Genomic DNA, 17,538 nt, shown 5'->3' with positions numbered 1-17,538 from the left:
ACAAAGCTGGTAGCACACACATCTCAATTTTAAAATAATTCTTCCTTGTTCCTAGGGATTTTTTTTAAATTATTATTACTATTTTCCTTAGACGTTGACAGTCCAAATAGCCCATCAAGTGTAATAGTGATGCATGAAGCTGGTGTGGAGTTCAGACCCCAGCCGTGATTTTCCAAGGTCACAGGCATTTTGATCGCCTTCCCCTGGCATGAGGGGTGGGGGCGACCTGGGGTTGTTTGCTGCTTTGGCTGCCTGGCACATCAGCCAAATGTGTTTAGTTTCAGAATAACAAAAACAGGAAAGAGAATCATGCTTTGAAAGGCAGGCACATACGGCACGTTTTAATTCCCTGCTGGAGTTCTTGCCTACTCTCTCAGCCCTGACCTGTGGCTCCTGCTGTCCCTGAGTGCATGTGCCTGGGCCACCGCAGTCCTGGGCTTTGCTTTGAAGGCCCCTGTCTCTCAGAGGAATCAGAAAGACTAGAAAGGGGATCAGCCATCGTCCCAAGCAAGATCTGTTTCTGTTCCTCTCTTTGGCTGGACTCCTGTTCCAGGCCAATTTTGGACAATACATGACAGCATTGCTAAACAGTTAGGTAATGTTTCACGATGTTCTTTTTATTCTCCAGTCAGTTTCAAGCTATTTGACTCTAACTCCCTGTCCCAGATGTGAATCCAAACTGTGCTATGAGGAACATGCCGAGACAGAGGTTTAACTTCCTGCTTAGAAAGGGAAGAAACAGTTGGTGGAGAACTCAATTCTTGTCTTCCCTGTACAGACAAGGTCACTAAGTAAAAAGAATAAAGGATCCTTGACCAGGCAAGGCTAGAGTCGAGGTCCATCTCCCAGTTCATGGTGGAGAGTCTACCTGAACACGGGGTCTGTTACTGTAACTGTGAAATGGGTACACTAAGACCGCACTCGCCTGCAAAGCTATTGGGTGGTTTAGATGAGTTCATCCATTCACCCCTCAAGTATTTGTTTAGGGCACATAGGGTCTCTCTCTCTCTCTCCTTTAAAGCACACAGTTACGTGGAGAGTTCTCGGCTATGTGTGTCACTCAGTTTGTGAGTCTCAGATTCTCTGTCACAGGCGGAATAATGGCAGAACCTCGCTCCTTGTGTTAAAAGAAGACTAAGAAAATGAATGTGTAATTCTAGCACAGACCCGTTGTAAAAAGAACTCACCCTCCTCTTTCCATACGTGCTCACTGGTAGAGTTTGTCCAAGGTGAAAACAGGAAGATGTCTACTAAAGTTCATAGGGAGCTGGAAAGAAGGACGCCGCGCCACGTGCATGGCTGTGCCTGAGTTTGTTAGAGGTACAGCAGGGCATCCTGCAACCCGTCTAATGGAGAGTCGTCAAAGACGTAGGCAGGGCTGTGCACCAAGAGCAGCACTGAAATGTGGCTCTGGCTTGTTCCCCGGGTCCCCTCGTGGGGTCAGAGAGACTGCTCAGTGGGTAAAGACACCCACTGCCAAGTCTGAGGACCAGAGTTCTGTCCCTGGGACCCATGTGGTGGATGGAGAGGACCAACTCCTATAAGTGGTCCTCCAAGCTCCCCCTCCCTCCCTCCCTCCCTCCCCCACCTCTGTTACACACACACACACACACACACACACACACACACACACACACACACACACACCTAAAATTATAATAAATCTAAAAGCCAAGTTTCCTCTTGTGCTCTTTGGTGCAGCCTCACAAATACTGTTTATTCTTAGAAAATGTATTCCTGGTTTAAAACCACAGTGCGTATATACTTGGTACTCTCTATCCACCCCTTCCTCAAGCCCTATCCCTACACCATCATTTCTAGGGCATAGGGCAGAGCCACTTAGGCTCTGTCTAATTAATAGTTCACAAAATAGAGCTGAAGCATATGGTGATGGTGTTTGGAGAGACCCCTGTAAGCACTCACTTGGCTGTCTTAAGTTTGGGAAAGCCTGGAGAGTCCAGGAATATGAAGGTGAGGAATTGGCTCAACGCTGAGAACCAGTTTTGCCTCCCATTGTCCCGGGTCTTGCTGCTTGACTGGTGTGCAGAGTGGTGTCTAATCTGTTAAGCTCCAAACCGTAATTGATCTGAATTATACTGACAGCTTCTAGATTTAATGTGGAAAGGCATGAACATTGTTCCATACTGGTAGAGCAGGACAGGTGGCCATCGAGATGATGGGATTCTGGAAACACAGTATTTTCTCAGCTGTCTGACAACATGAAAGTCTAGGGCAGATGAGGCCAGGCAGTGTTGTTTAGGCCAAGGTTGTGGTTCCAGCCAGTCAAAACACACACGGCTTTGAACGGCCGGAGGAGCCTGCACCTCAGGAACTGTTGCTGACTGAAGAGCAGCAGAGCTGGGCCTGGTCTTTATTTCAGTCCTGTTTCTGTCCTCCACTCCTTTTCCATATCCACTCCGTTTTCTCACCCACCCTTCCCCTTCCCTCCCTCCCTCCCTCTCTTTCTCTCTTAGCTTCTCATTCTTCCCTTAGGATTTGTCTCTGAATTTGAGTAAGAGCTAAACTAATCTCGATCCATAACAACTGAGTTTACAAATGGTAGCTGGATTCGGTTCCTCTCCATCTGGGTTTCTTTTGCATGCACACGTGGAGTCGTGACTGGCCAGCCTGGCAGGTTTCCCCTAGATAAGCTCTTTGGGTAACAGGAGACAGTCTTGGGTGACAGCTATTAAGCTTGGGAGTATATGTGTCCTCAGCCAATCTCCCACAACCGAGGAGGCCAAGAGAACTGAGAGCCTGTGAATCTTTTACGGCTTTACAGTGGGAAAGGATTAATATTTAGTCATGTTTGGGGCAAATAGAATGGGAAACAAATGAGGAATTTAGGAAAAATGCTGCAGATACGCAGGAGAAAATCACTCGGCATGGAAATGAAAGGGTTTTGAGGCAGCGTGACAATGGCAGAATCTGTGCTCTGGAAGCTTCTCAGGCCTGTTGGAGCAGTCACACAAACTGTGCCTTGCCATTGGGTCCCTCGGCGGTGGTCAGGCTCCTCGCCCACTCACAAGATCCCCGCCACAGCAATCATCAGGCCACAAGGACATTTACTGCCCATGTCCTGGCTACTCAGAGGCCATTCATATACTTCCTTGAAAGAATACTATCATTTTAGCATTGTAACTGATTATTTAATAAAAACTGACTTTTTAATATGGCTTCATGAATTTTCATATCATCTTTATAGAGGAGCCACATCCATCTTTATGTCCTTTTAGTTTTAACAGATGTGTTGTCTATGTAAGCCTCTAAGGGCAAGTTTGTGGCTTCCTCCTTTATTACTAAATAAAATGCTAACACTTAGGTAGTATCTTAATTAGTACTCCAGAGCATAAAATATAGTATACTAACAGAACTGGCAAGTGAATACAATTTCAGGATGGCCAAACCAGTCATAAATTATAGATGAAATGTAAAGGTTTGAGTTTTACCACGTGGAAGCCAACAGCTCATGGAGCACTGGGGAGTCGTGAGATCATCCCATCTCCCCTTTAGATCTCGGCCGCAAGAGGCAAACCACGGGAGTGTTTGTAACACAGTGTGCATACCTGTGTACTATACACGTTTTTAAATAAAAATAGGAAGGGAACACCTGAAATGTGTACGGCACAAGCAACCGAAGTAAAGTGAGTAAGCAGTGTGGGGGGCGTCTCTTTGTGTGTGTTAGTTTTTATCTCAGTGTCTTATCCCAGGAAGGTAAGAGTTTAAGTGTAGATCCTCATTATATAATCCAGAATCTGTTGGTTTCACATAATTCCTTATTCAAAGTATCTTTTTAGAATATCTTTTATTCTTTGACAACTTCATACACATACACAGTGTGCCTTGCTCATGCCTCCCCCCAGCCCCCCATTGACCCACCGTGGACACCCCACGAAACATTCCCTTTCTACCTTCTGGTCCTCTGTCTTTCATTTTTGTACCTCACTGCGTCCAGTCAGTGCTGCCCTTTGGAACGTTGACTGGTCTCGGTTTTGTGCAGGTCCTGGGCAGCGCTTTTAATTTTAGACTCATGAGTGAGGTTTTGCTGTTATCTTTAGGCTCCCAACAGCATTGGCTTTGGAAAAGAGAGTGAAAGATCCATGACAATGACCAGATTGATAAGAAAGGACATCAATTCCACCCAGGAGGATCTGATAAAGTGGGCGCTGGACAACGGCTATAGTCCAGTGACGTCATACACAAAGGCGCCTGTGGCCAACAGATTTTATGTTTGGTTGGAGAACAATGGTAAGTTTGCACCTGCTGTCTTCTGTCTCTCAAGTGAGGCTTTTCTGTGGAAGACTCTCGTTTCCATGTGAGTGTGACTGTTTTTCTGCTGTGCGTTTTGATCATTCACCTGCCTGTGTGTCGCTGTGAAGCCTAAACTTGGGTAGTACTGGAGGCACCGGTGACGTCTATCCATCTTCAGTGATGGAGAGTTGAGTGCATGTCTGGCTTTTTTGCTCTTCGAGTCCTCTGTGATTACAGCAGAATGATTTGTGACCACTCACAGCCGAGGAGACCAAGGGGTCGGTCCATAGGGAAGAAGCCTATGGCAGAAGGCTGAAGTTTACAGGAGAACAGCATGGGGCTCAGACAGGGGAGGGTTATTCAGGGTATGGGGGCAGAACTGCCACTCCAGCTTGGCTCGCAGAAACAGAGTCTGCAGGCCCTTGGGAGTTTCTGGTGTCTGAAAGCAGGTGTGATTTGAGCCCCCCAAGTTCTCTGACCCCTCGACCTGTTCTTCACCCCATGGTCCCATGTGTACTGATATAGTGAAGCTTCCAGCTGTGGGTTCCTGCCTACTTTACCATTTCTTTTCTATCAGGGGAGGCATTGCTCAATCTCCAAGCCTGAGCCTCAGATGCTTTGTCAACAATCAAAATAATAACAACAACAACAACAACAACAACAGCAACATCTATCCTACTGCGTTGCTATAAAGGTTTCCCCCCTTTATATATCCTGGGGGAAATACTGGTTTCTCTTTCAATCATTGAAAATATGACAATGCAGCACGCTGCTTTTACAGAACGCTATCTTCCTCTCAAGGGATGAGTGTGTCTAAGCCGCCCTCCTCTCCCAGAGATGAGGCCTGGAAAGACCAGGGATCTCTCCTAGATTTTTACCAATCAAAAAGAAGGCAGCAAAATAATTCTAAATGAGTGGCATCGAAGTAGCAGAGGACTCATCCGATACACTAAAGGACCTGGGCCGAGCCTTGGTGCTGCGAAATATGAACTGAAACTCCAATATCGTTCCAAGAAATGTTTAGAGAAAATCTCTGGATTAAAATAAAGTGTTTTACGGGCCTTTGCCTAGCATGTGATTGTCCCACACAGCACAGAGAGTAGTTTGTGGGACTTAGACATTATTTAGCAGAACGGTTCTCCGTTGTGATGGAGTATTGCTATCACACTAGATGCTTAAAACATTAACTGGAGTTTGCATTGTTTCTTCAAAGCCCCCGAAGGGATTTTAATGTGAAGCCAAAGTTGAGGAGCATTGTTATAATCCAAACTCTTAAAATTTAAAACCTGGGAAACCAAGTCACAGGAAGTAAGTCACTTGTCAGCAGCCACTCAGCTAGTTAGACCTATCAGAATTCAGGGGGTCAGAATTCAGGTTTCCACATCTTTTAGTCAATTCTATACCATGCTCATTCACTCCAGCTTTCTTCCTGCCCATTCTGTGCCAACTCCCGTCACTTGACGATGACTGTGGCCTGGCACCTGGCACTCACAACGCTTCACCTTCTGTTTCCACAGAGGAGATGAGAGACGAGGAAGTCCATACCACTCCTCCAGAGCTGCGGATCTTGCTGGACCCTGGCTACCTGCCTACCCTGGACAACCCACCTATCCGGGGAGGGGGCAGCCAACATGGAGCTCTCCCCTTCCCTTTCCCGGATATCCTCAGGAGAGGCTGGAAGGAGGGAGAAGACAGGATTCCCCGTCCCAAGGACCCTGTCCTTCCCAGTGTTCCGCTGTTTCCCGACCACAGAGAGCCAGAAGAAGTACAGGGGAGTGTGGACGTTGCCGTGTCTGTCAAGTGTGACCGTGAAAAGATGACCGTAGCCGTGGACAAAGATTCTTTCCAGGTCGGTGGGTCAGTGCGGTCTCTTAAAGAAACTCTCGGCTGGGCGGTGGTGGCGCACGCCTTTATCCCAGCACTCAGGAGGGAGAGCCAGGCAGATCTCTGTGAGTTCAAGGCCAGCCTGGTCTACAGAGTGAGATCCAGGACAGGCACCAAAACTACACAGAGAAACCCTGTCTCGGAAAAAAAAAAAAAAAAAAAGAAGAGAGAGAGAGAGAGAGAGAGAGAGAGAGAGAGAGAGAGAGGAGAGAGAAGCTTTCCACAGCTCGCTGCAGTGCTGTGTCCGTTATTTCCCTGTATCTGTGTCGCTTTTGAACCCACACTTGATAGTTTTTTCCCAGTTGGATCGGCCACTTCCCCTTGGCTACAACCGTCCTTCACTTCCTGTTGTTCTCAAAAGAGGAGAGCAGTTCAGAGCCTCATGTGTCAATATTTTGCTATTGAATTTCCAGTGCCAACAAACACAGTCCTTGGGCTGTTGACAGGTGGTCTGTGAGGGACGGGCCGGAGGGGGAGGGGCGGGATGCAGGCCTGTGAGCCTCCTCCACCTTGGGAGACGGCATTGCTTGTCACTGTGTGCATGGAACAGTGGTCAAGCCCTCCACTGTGACTCTGGTGTTTTCCATTTCAGACCAATGGCTTCTCAGGGATGGAGCTCACCCTGTTGGATTCTTCATGCAAAGCCAAGATGAATGGTACCCACTTTGTTTTGGAGTCTCCCCTGAATGGCTGTGGCACTCAGCACCGGCGGTCAGCCCCCGATGGTGTGGTTTACTATAACTCCGTGAGTATTTGTGGATCGCTGGCTATTAGTCTCTATTAGTCTTAACATGTCTCTGAAAGTGAGGGGGATGGGGATAAAGCCAGATGTCAGTTCTCAACAAAATGGGATGGACTTTGACCCTGAACTCTTATTTTGTTTTGATTTACCAGTGAGTCTTTGGGATTTGAAGTCCTGTTTTCTCAGCTGGAGTTGTGGTAATCTCACACACTTCCTTCTTCCATCTAATGGTGGTTCACCAGGAAGGCAATTGTGCCTGTCCATCCTGCTGTGGTCACACTGGAGGGTCAAATAGCCTGGTCCTTATGGGACTAAAATCCTAAAGCCCTAGGTTATATGTGAGCATCTCCAGATGGATGCACAGTCTCTTGCTTGTTCAAAAATGAGAGGAGGTTCCTGCCCTCATGAGTTTAAAATCAGAAAAGAATCTTGATGAAATGATCAAGTCTCTCTAACCTCTAAGAAAGACCCCAAATTTAAGAAACTCTGTTTTCGAAGTTAACTGGGGAAAAGTTCCACAAGTTCCCCCCAGCCCCAACAGCCCACTGCAGTCACTAAACCCTGCTGTCCAGAAAGCATTTCTGCCGGTGTAGAATCTTCTCAGGCGAAACCTATTCCCTTCAGAGAGGGAGGCTAGATAGCGGACAATAAAAGGCTAAAGCACGAACTCTCCTCCTACGTGTTTCAAAGTACCGGTTTTGCAGTTTAATTTCAAAATACTTCACACACACACACACACACACACACACACACACACACACACACACACACACACACGTACTCGATTTGGACATTTTAAACTGATTTCCAAATTAGCACTGGGAAGAAATGGTAATCTACTGAGTTTAAAGCTTCAGTTGCTTCCAGAGAAAAAGGATATCCTGTCCTGCAAGTCACCTTACTTGTGTGCTTTTGTCTTCTTGACTGTTAAGAACAAGGTATGAATTCTCCAGGTGCTTGCCCCAGACGCCTCGAGCTCTCTTGCCCGCCTTCTTATTCCTCCCCTCGTCCCCTTCTGGGAATGCTGGGACAGTTTGTAGGAATCTTCAGACTTCCTACACATTTTTATTTTCCATTGTGTTTGCAATTCAAGCATATGAAATGGAAATAAATTAGGATTTTATTTGTGGAGCTGTGGTCACCTTTCCATCTTACTCAGGACTAACCCAGAACAACACTTTCAGGCAATGTTAGGACAGACTGTTGTAAATAGAACATTTTCTTTGCTACACCCATACACACAAGAACAGATAGTGGGAAGGATTGAGCAAGAAAAGGGAAGGCCAAAGACGAGAAGACTGTGGAAGCGTTAGGCACCATGCTTCTAACTCAAACCAAACTTTCTACAAACCTTAAAAGGTCCATGTAGAGCAGTGATATGGTTCAGTGGGCAAAACCACCTGCGCCAATGACATGAGTTCGCTCCCCGGGACCCACATGTGGTAAAAAGAGAGAACTGACTTGCAGATTGTTCTCTGACTACCACATGACACTGTTACACACACACACACACACACACACACACACACACAGTGTGTGATTCAAACATTATAAAAGATTGAAAACTGATACAAATTTAAAAGTGCCTGAGGCCCCACAAGACATGGGCAAGCCTGTCAGCAGCCCCCCCAACTCCGCTTCAGTGTCTGGTGTCCCCACTGTTTGAAGTAACTTATCATTATTCGACAGAGTTATAAATAAATCTGTAATTTTTTTGTAAGGAAAAAAATCCTAAATTTAGTTCAGCTCTTCAGCTTGAGTTGAGCTTTTCTGTATTTTCTTATCCCTTTGAGGTTTAAAATCCTAAGAAGCTCGGAGGACTTGCTTTAGCTGTTGTTTGTATAAAGTCAGGTTTTGTGTTTGCACTGGAATTGTTAGGTGGGTGCAGAGGCCCACGCATGGTGTTCCAGCGTGGGCGATAGCGGTACATCTCCTCCTTCCTAGATTGTGATACAGGTTCCATCCTCCGGGGACAGCAGTGGCTGGCCAGATGGCTTTGAAGACATGGAGTCAGGTAACAATGGATTTCCAGGAGACGCGGATGAGGAAGCCACCTCTCTGAGCCGAGCTGGAATTGTGATGGTATGTGTTGTTTCCCTGGGGTTTTTTTGTGGATAATATTGTTGTTCATTTGGTTTGTTTGCATTGGGAACGGTCAAAAAATAAAATTGCACGTCAAAGGCTGAAGCTCATCACGTGACTGACCTAGCCTCATCTGCCTGGTGGTTTTCCAGTTTAACTGCAGTCTGCGGCAGCTGAGGAATCCCAGTGGCTTCCAGGACCAGCTGGATGGAAATATCACCTTCAACATGGAGCTGTATAACACAGACCTCTTCCTGGTGCCCTCTCCGGGGGTCTTCTCTGTGGCAGAGAATGGACATGTTTATGTTGAGGTGAGAATGGAGTGTTAGCCTTGGGCGAGCATCTGGCCTAGTGCTCTACACAGTCCCTGTAACATTAGCTGAACCTTGCAGTCTCTTCCTTCATCTAAGAAAGGGCTTGGCTCAGAAAAACTCTTCCAGGCAACTTTCTGACGGAGGGGAAAAAAGGGAAATATCAGGAGTTTACATGTTATGCCAAACGGATGTAGTGGGATTTTGTAAATGCCAAAAAGATAACAAGGAACAAAGTGTGATTTCTACCGCTAAGGCACCCTACTTGTTTTGACGTCAACATTAGGGACCGTTGTTGAGTCACTCAGTGTCCAAGTTAGCCATGGACGCTTTCAGGTCACCTCACACTTCATCTTGGATTTATTTTCAAGTGAAAAGCTCAGTGCTTTGTGAAAACTGTTTCTGCCGAGTCATTATCTAAGTAGCCTCACAAATTTGTCAAAACCATCTCCCATCTAGAACAGCAATCATCATGCGTAGCTTAAATCTGGAATGTCTATGAAAATCTTAGATAGTGTGGCACTAATGAAGTAATAACAGCTAATATTTATTGCTGGTTTATGATGTACCAAGTACAGTTATGGATATCATCAATAAATTGACATGTTAGAGGGGTCCCGGAAGAATGAGCTAATTTTTAAGATCCAGCTTTTGGTTGAGAAAATTACGATACAAGCCGTCCAAAGTGACACAGCTGTAGTGTCCTTCCTCTAGTGTCCTGCTCTTAACTGCCAGGCGCTGCTGTCCTCCCCCTAAAGTTGCCATTTGAAAGGGAATAAAACAAGCTTCATACCAGCATCAATATCTAAATGCACAGACTCCGTGCTGGAGAAGAGTCTAAGACACCAGGCTGTCTGTCTGTGTGCCCTGAGTACAGTCTGTGGTGTTCCCAATGGGGATGTTGTCTGCTGGTCTCACTGAAAGGCATCATGGGATGAGCTGGCTTTGGCAGGAAGCCGCTGGCTGCTGCTGCACCTCGCAGTGGAGGGGTGGGAAGCTTGAGGGGCAGACGCGGCTTGCTTCCGTGGGTGAAAAAGACAGCAGAGCGCCTCGTCTGTTAAGCAACAGCAAACAGTGCTCACTAGGTTGGGGTCCCCCAGGCAGCCCTTGATGTTTTCTTCGGTCATACTGAAGTGGGTCCCTCCCTGTTTGACACCCTGTTGTGAGTGCTTTGCAGGGCTCTGGGGAAGCCACTGTTCTGTGTGTGCTATTCCTGTTCCTGACCACGGATCTCTTCTGTGTAGAAGTAACCGTCTTATTAAATAAGAAACACAGAGCCAATGTAAAGATAAAGGCTCAAGAGATCAGAGCTCAGAGCCTTACCCTTCCTGCTTCAGTGATCCTCTTCAGCCAAGAGAGACCTACTTCCTGTGTGTTTGTCATTATATAGACTTCTGTTCTGCCTTCTCATTGGTTGTAAACCCAACCACATGACCGCCTCGTCACTGTCTGTACAGACCTCCAGGTCTTCTATGGTTGATATTGAGATTAAAGGCGTTTGTCTCCAGTGCTGGCTGTATCCTTGACCACACAGAGATCTACCTAGCTCTGCCTCCCAAGTGCTGGGATTAAAGGCGTGTACCCGCTATGGCTTGCTATTAGCTCTGACCCCCAGGCAACTTTATTTATTAACATACAAATAAAATCACATTTCAGTACAAATCAAACATCACCATACTTCTGCATGGTTGCTCTGCCTTTCCTGTGTCCACAGTCCACAAGCGTCATCGTCAGTGATGCCCAGCCATGCCACAGGTTGGAGAAGACACTGGTTAGCTGCAGCTTGCTCTTTTCCAAGCATGCGCCTGGTTCTGCTCATTTATGGCTTTGCCGATCTATGCTAGCCAGTGGCTAATCTGCCTTGTGTGTGCTGCTCTCTCTTTTTCTCCCTGCCCTGCAGTACTGGCTTACTTGAATTAGGTTGTTGGTAAATTCCCTCTCCTTCCCCTTTTCATTTTCTCTGTTGTTTCCCCTTTTATATCTTTTCACATATTATATTGTTATAGTTAAATTTGATTTAAAGAGTAGGTCAAATCTTTTTTGCTATTTTAAATATCAAGTTGCTAAGCAGGCTTTGGGTTCGGGGAGTTGTTGTAAACTATTTTAAACCTGAAAGACTCTGTGGATGTTCTGCCGGAGAGGACGGCAGCCGGCCAGCCTTGCCTTTCATTCCCTGCTTGGACTCCACCTCTGGTAGGAAAATTTTTTTACTTAAGTAAAATAAAACTTCATAAATCATTGGCTTAATCTGAAAAGCCGTTTCTTGGTTTCTTCTCCAGCTGCCCTCCTTAGCCTTTTCTGGAGCCTTCCACTTCCTCTAGACCACAGTTCCTTCCATTAATCCAAGATGGTCATTCCTGGGTGATTGTTGGTGAAATGATGGCAATTCTTCTTTTCGGTTCACATGGCTTAGTGAGCTAGCATCTGGAGTCACGCTCCTAACAAGGGGAGTTCTTACTGGCTGGGAACCGAGTTGTTTGCATGAACCTTTTACTTCACTGTTTCTCCCATGTGTCTTTACATTAATTACTGCCATCATCCTGTAGGTGAGAAAGGAGTTCTTGGTGTGCACATAAGCAGCAGAGCATGTGATTTCCTTGGTTTACTCTCATTCTCAAATCTATAATCTTCCTACCATTCACTTCCAGTCTATTCTGCAGCAAGACTTGCTAAGATTTTTCTCCTCCAAAGCACCCACGAGACAGTCTGGACAGACATTCTGCCATTGTATACCTTTGAAAGTAAGAAAAAGGTCAACACATTTGCACACTGAAGACTGAGTTCATGTTAAATGACATTTTATTTGTAACATATATAATTTACTATCTCTCCAAAGTAGAATATCTTGTTTGTCAGAAATAACTCAAAAATAGTGAAAGTAAATATTTATGGGATATTAATCAAGGTGGCAATGTCATATTTAGCCCCACCCTTTGTTCATGTTCAGTGTCCCATAGTTAACTTTTGGGCGTGCTATGGACTGAGGGTTCCTGCAGCATCAGGGATTTCCCCTGGGCGGGCTCCAAGTCAAAGTTTGTTTATTATCTCTCTGTCTTTTTAAGCATTTGGGGGCTCTTGGTCTATGGATAAGGACTAAATTTATGTCTAAAGTGTTTAGGTTTATTGTTTATACTTAGTTTAGTCAAGGAAAGAGGCACCAACTCAGAAGAGCAGTTCACACAGCCATCATATGTCACCAGACCGTGGAGGCCAGTCTTGTTCCGGGGCTTTTAGCAGAGTTCAGGACAGCTAAGGTTTGAATGCTGTTTACGTTTGGCTAAGCTCCTTCCCATGTCTAAACAAAGGAACCTTAATAAGATTTGGACACGGCACACAAATGTTTGGTAAGAGGGAAGGATAAGTAAGTTGGGAATGTTTCTAGGTTAGTTTTCCCTTTAACGCCCCCACCCCATCCCCATGATTGTGGCAAGGCTGGTTTGGTGCCAGGTTGGTGGTGGCCACCAGATCTCTGTCCCTGATCCAAGGCACCACAGGCCTGCTTACTGACAAGGCAGGACGCATCTGTGACTTTCTGCTCTCCTCTTGGTTCTGCTTTCCCGAGTATTCCTCTCTGCCTCGGTCATGTGGAATCTCCTATGTCCTGAGCTACTGAGCAGCCTTTAAAAAACTTGTCTTGGTAATAATCTGCTATTGTGACATTAGGGGCTTTACCTGTATTTTACTTATTTTGGAAAATCCACTTAAGTGCATAATTTGCTTTTATTTTTCTCTCTGAGGACTTAAAAAGCGTCAGAGAGACTTATCCCATCTTGTCTTTGTAACTTGTAGATCGCATTTGAATTAAACGGTTTGCTGTCATTTCTGTCAAGTTTAAATGGAAAATACCTCCATCAACCAGTGTGTGTTACTGTTACAGCTAGAAGATTCTAACTGTGTTGTGAAAACAGAGCCATGTCTCTCCCGAAGAACCATGTCGGGATATTGTCTGGGTGACGAAAGTAAAATAAGATGCCAGCCAGTTCTGACTTGATCTTCTGTTCCTTTGCAGGTATCTGTCACCAAGGCTGACCAAGAACTGGGATTCGCCATCCAGACCTGCTTTGTCTCTCCATACTCGAACCCAGACAAGATGTCTGATTACACCATCATCGAGAACATCTGTCCGAAAGATGAGTCTGTGAAGTTCTACAGCTCCAAGAGAGTGCACTTCCCGATCCCACACGCCGAGGTAGACAAGAAGCGTTTCAGCTTTGTCTTCAAGTCCGTGTTCAACACCTCCCTGCTCTTCCTCCAGTGCGAGCTGACGCTGTGCACCAGGAAGAAGGGCCCTCAGAAGCTGCCCAAGGTGAGTGGCCTGTCGTCTGTTTGGGCTGTGATTTGGGCATATTTAGGTCAAGAGACTCCCTAATAGGAAAGTGTGGTCCAAGTTACTGCAGGCTGAAGTTTTAGTTTTGAGTTTTTAAAGCCTTCCGATTGAAGTAACAGTCTGAACAGGGAACGATGTGCTGTAGGGTTTTGGAAAATAAATCCCGACAGTGCGGTAGCTTGTTTTTCCATGTGTGCTTAGCTGTACCTTAGAGTGATAAATCAGGAATGGTTTCCACTGAGGGAGAGGCCTGGCCCTGGCTCTGTTGGTCAGATAGCGTGCCGTGCCAGAACGAAGAATCGAAAGGACAAGATCGGTGTGAGGATTAATTTTTCCAGGTCCCACTGAGACTGGGATTGCGATTGTTTTTTTGACCTTCCTGTGTGAGTTATAAGATGGCCTTATCTTGGGAGGATTTCTCAGGAAAATTAACAAATATTTTACTTTTGCCTGGTTTCTTATCGGTTCATCATATTTGCCTTGTGCCATTGCCCAAATTAAACTGCTACGTTCTGTTACCATAACAGAAATCAGAACCCTTTGACCTTGCTGGGGCAGCCACTGCAGGGTCTCTGTTGGGTCAGTTGTGACACCTCGTTAGGTCTGCCTTGTGTGGGACAGGCATCGCCTGCTGTCGCTTCGTTTCTGTGACCCGATGTAATGATGTAGAATTTCCTGTGTGTGTTTGTTCTGTAGCCGTTACACACAGTCTAAACCGGATTCTAGTTCTCTTGTCTTCACGGATCCACTGGTGTCTCAGAAGCCCAGGACTAAGCTGTAGCATTTCTATGTATGGAATTTTCTTATATAGAGACTGGTAGAAAAAGTAGGAGGGGGGGAAATCTATAGAGTTCTGTCTACAAATAAATGCCCACTAAATTACCAGTCCCCAGGGAGCAGACACAGGCTGGGGCCCTGTTCACTTGTTGTCTCCAGAGCTGCTGCTGCCTTAGTCCTTGTCTAGAAATGACAGTAACAACGTGCTTTCCTCCTGGGTAGAAGAGCAGAGGGGCAGCAGGTGTGTGCTGGAGGCATGCTGAGGAGCTGTGAAGGCCGCAGCCGCCTCCTCCTGAGAGTCAGCGTTTCCCAGGTCCTAGTAACTCCCGGGTACTTGTGTGACCTTCTAGGGAAAGGTGCCGTGATCACCGAGTCCAGCCCTGCCCTCTGCTGTGAGATAAGTGTGTGGCCCAGGTCAGCCCCTGAGACAGAGTTAGCACCCACGCTCTTGTTTACCCAGAGGGCTAACCAGACAACAAAAGGAAAATATAGTAGTGGGACAAGCTACACATCTTTTCAGCAGCGACACACATGCCTTCCCTCTATAGGAAGGGAAAGCTCTTTCAGGGTGCTGGGGGGTGGAGTGTCCTCTTACCATGAGTATCTGACTTGTGTGTGGCCCAGAGAAGCATATGCTTTCTCAGATGTGATGCTCCCACCCGCAACATGTCCCTGATAAGTTTCAAGACTTTAAATAGCTAGAAACTGCTGGAACTCATACTTCCACACCTGGGTGACACATTGGAGCATGCACTGAGCATGTGTGAAGTACCAAACTAAATGTCTGCACCAGGAGATTATTAAAAAAAAAAAAAAAAAAAAAAAAAAAAAAGTCCAAAACAAAACAAGCAGAAAACAAGTGATTGTGGGAAACCTAATTTTGTAGCATATAAAAAACATGACAATATGCTTACTATTTTAGAAAACAAATATAATTCTATCACCTTTATAACACAATGCATGCAGTTTCCCCCAATCACAGGTTACAGATGTTATCACAGACCTTTATATGAAGCCATTATTATACAGAGCCAAGAGCATCACACCTGTAGCTCTCCCATTTGTCAGGCTGATTCTAAAACTTCTAACTCTTTCGTTGGATATTTCTAAGCTGTCCATTGATTTTTGCATCTTCAGTACAGCTGAAGACATCCTGGGCCTGCCTTGCTGGCTCCCTGAGTATGTAGGGTTCTCTGGAAAGCACACAGAGCAAGGTTTTCCCCACGGTCAGCAGCTGTGAGCTGTCTGCTGAGGGACCAGCAGACAGCCGTGTGCAGGGCTGGTGACTTTGCTGTGAGCCCTGACTGCCTCGCTCTGCCTCTCCGCAGTGTGTGACTCCTGATGAGGCCTGCACCTCTCTAGATGCCACCATGATCTGGGCCATGATGCAGCATAAGAAGACGTTCACCAAGCCCCTGGCTGTGATCCACCAAGCCGATTACAGAGGTAAGAATGGGGGCCCAGGGCCTGCTCTCGTAACGATCCCCAAAACCCACATGAGAAGGAGGGAGGTGACTCCTGCAAGGGTCCTCTGGCCTCCTTTTGCATGGTGTGACAGGTACGAACACACACATGTGCACAGACACACTGACTCATGGGTTTCCTCTGACCGTCACTTACATGGTATGACACATGTGCCTCCACACACGGTCATATAATTCTTCCAACCTTAATTTGTGATGTAACACATGTGCACACGTACACAGGCAAATAAGTTTTTTAAAAGTTCAGTTCTGTATATTGAAATCCAGTTTTATTCAAAAAATAATTGAGGGCTGGTGAGCTCACTCAGCAGGTTCAAGCATTTGCCCTGAAGCCTGAAGACCTGAGTTTGATCCCAGAACTCACATGGTAGAAGGAGAAAACTGACTTCCCCAAGTTGTCCTCTGACCTCCGTCCACGTGTGTTCCATGGTACACACATGCACCCGCATGTGCACCCATTTATAATGAATGCATAAATGTAATTCAAAAAAATAAGTTAAAGGCCAGTCAATTGAGAAAAGAATTCTTTGCCCCCAAGAGATTTCTGATTCTGTCACTGTGGCTATTTGTAATTTAATTCATTTACAAGCTACTTCTTTAAAGAGTAGATCAAGGGGCCAGAGAAAAACAGCTCGGGGGAGGAGAGCCAGGCAGCATGGGGAGGACACTGGGGGCAGAAGACAAGAGAATTAGAGTGTCGAAAGGCTGGCTCTGCCATGTTCCTCTCCACTGTATTTTCAGCTGTGCTTTTGTGAGTCTGTGGCACGCTGGGACTTGCACACTATTTAGAGTCCAGGTTTCCATGCTCACTCACGGTTCTGCTGGCTGCAAGCGACCATAACACTTCATCAAGACCACAGATACCTTTGGGAGGGGTTATCGTCTGTGGACATACATCATCCGTTTAGGAATACTGGCAGAAAGAAAGTGGAGATTTACAAATGAGTTTTCAGAACTTTGTGGCTCCTCCTCCTGCCCAGGGCTCTCATTGCTTCATGTTATAAGAACACCCACCAAGCTGTGCTGAATAGGAGGAAAGGGGGGACGTGTCCTGAAACATGTGGTGTCAGCTCCAGGGAGGACAGGCAGGGCCAGACACCCAGCAAGGAACCCCAAGGACGGCAGGGAGAACCCCACCGCGCCAGGGGCATGAGCGAGCCGAGCCAGGATGTATCAACAGCTGAGGGGTGGGATCACATGTCCCGTGGGTGATCTGAGTAGTTACAATCCTCCCTGTCTAGAAACAGCCTGTCACTCTCCAGAAACCTTGCTGTCAAAGGGTGTCAAGCTGAGAAAAGGCTGGCGAGAGAGGGGGTGAGAGGGGATGTCAAGCCTCCAGGGTAAGGTAATCCACCGTTGGAATCATGGACCCTGTCCCACCATCCTGAAGGACAGAGAGAAGCCAACAAAAGCCAGTGAGCAGCTTGGACCCAGCTGCTGGGCATTAGAGGGGAGCCATGCTGGCTGGTGCTGACACCAGATCTGAGTTTAGGGTGCCCCTGGGATGGTACTTTGGGGCTAGGATTTGGCAGGACTAAGCAATGGGTGGTTCTGGAGCAGTCATGAGCTACCAGAGAAGAGGCCGGTGGGTGCTGCCAGTTCCTCGGTGTGGTCTTTGTAAGAAGAGCTGTACCATTCCAGGTGTCTCACCCCCTCAGAAAGACAGGAGAGCATGGGTAG

General features: G+C 46.5%; 1 protein-coding gene across 1 annotated transcript in view; it reads left to right on the top strand.

Annotated features, from left to right (window-relative positions):
• Positions 1-17,538, top strand: part of Tgfbr3 (transforming growth factor beta receptor 3) — a 184,029-nt gene that overhangs the window by 140,796 nt on the left and 25,695 nt on the right. The window contains exons 8-14 of the mRNA XM_006985830.4: positions 4,059-4,248; positions 5,769-6,100; positions 6,728-6,880; positions 8,822-8,959; positions 9,112-9,270; positions 13,280-13,576; positions 15,703-15,820. Of these exons, the coding sequence (XP_006985892.2) occupies positions 4,059-4,248; positions 5,769-6,100; positions 6,728-6,880; positions 8,822-8,959; positions 9,112-9,270; positions 13,280-13,576; positions 15,703-15,820 (1,387 nt within the window). The remainder of the gene's footprint in view (positions 1-4,058; positions 4,249-5,768; positions 6,101-6,727; positions 6,881-8,821; positions 8,960-9,111; positions 9,271-13,279; positions 13,577-15,702; positions 15,821-17,538) is intronic.

The sequence above is a fragment of the Peromyscus maniculatus genome, chromosome 10 (genome assembly GCF_049852395.1).
Source record: "Peromyscus maniculatus bairdii isolate BWxNUB_F1_BW_parent chromosome 10, HU_Pman_BW_mat_3.1, whole genome shotgun sequence".
Taxonomy (NCBI): Eukaryota; Metazoa; Chordata; class Mammalia; order Rodentia; family Cricetidae; genus Peromyscus; species Peromyscus maniculatus.
This window is presented reverse-complemented; position numbering and strand designations above follow the sequence as displayed.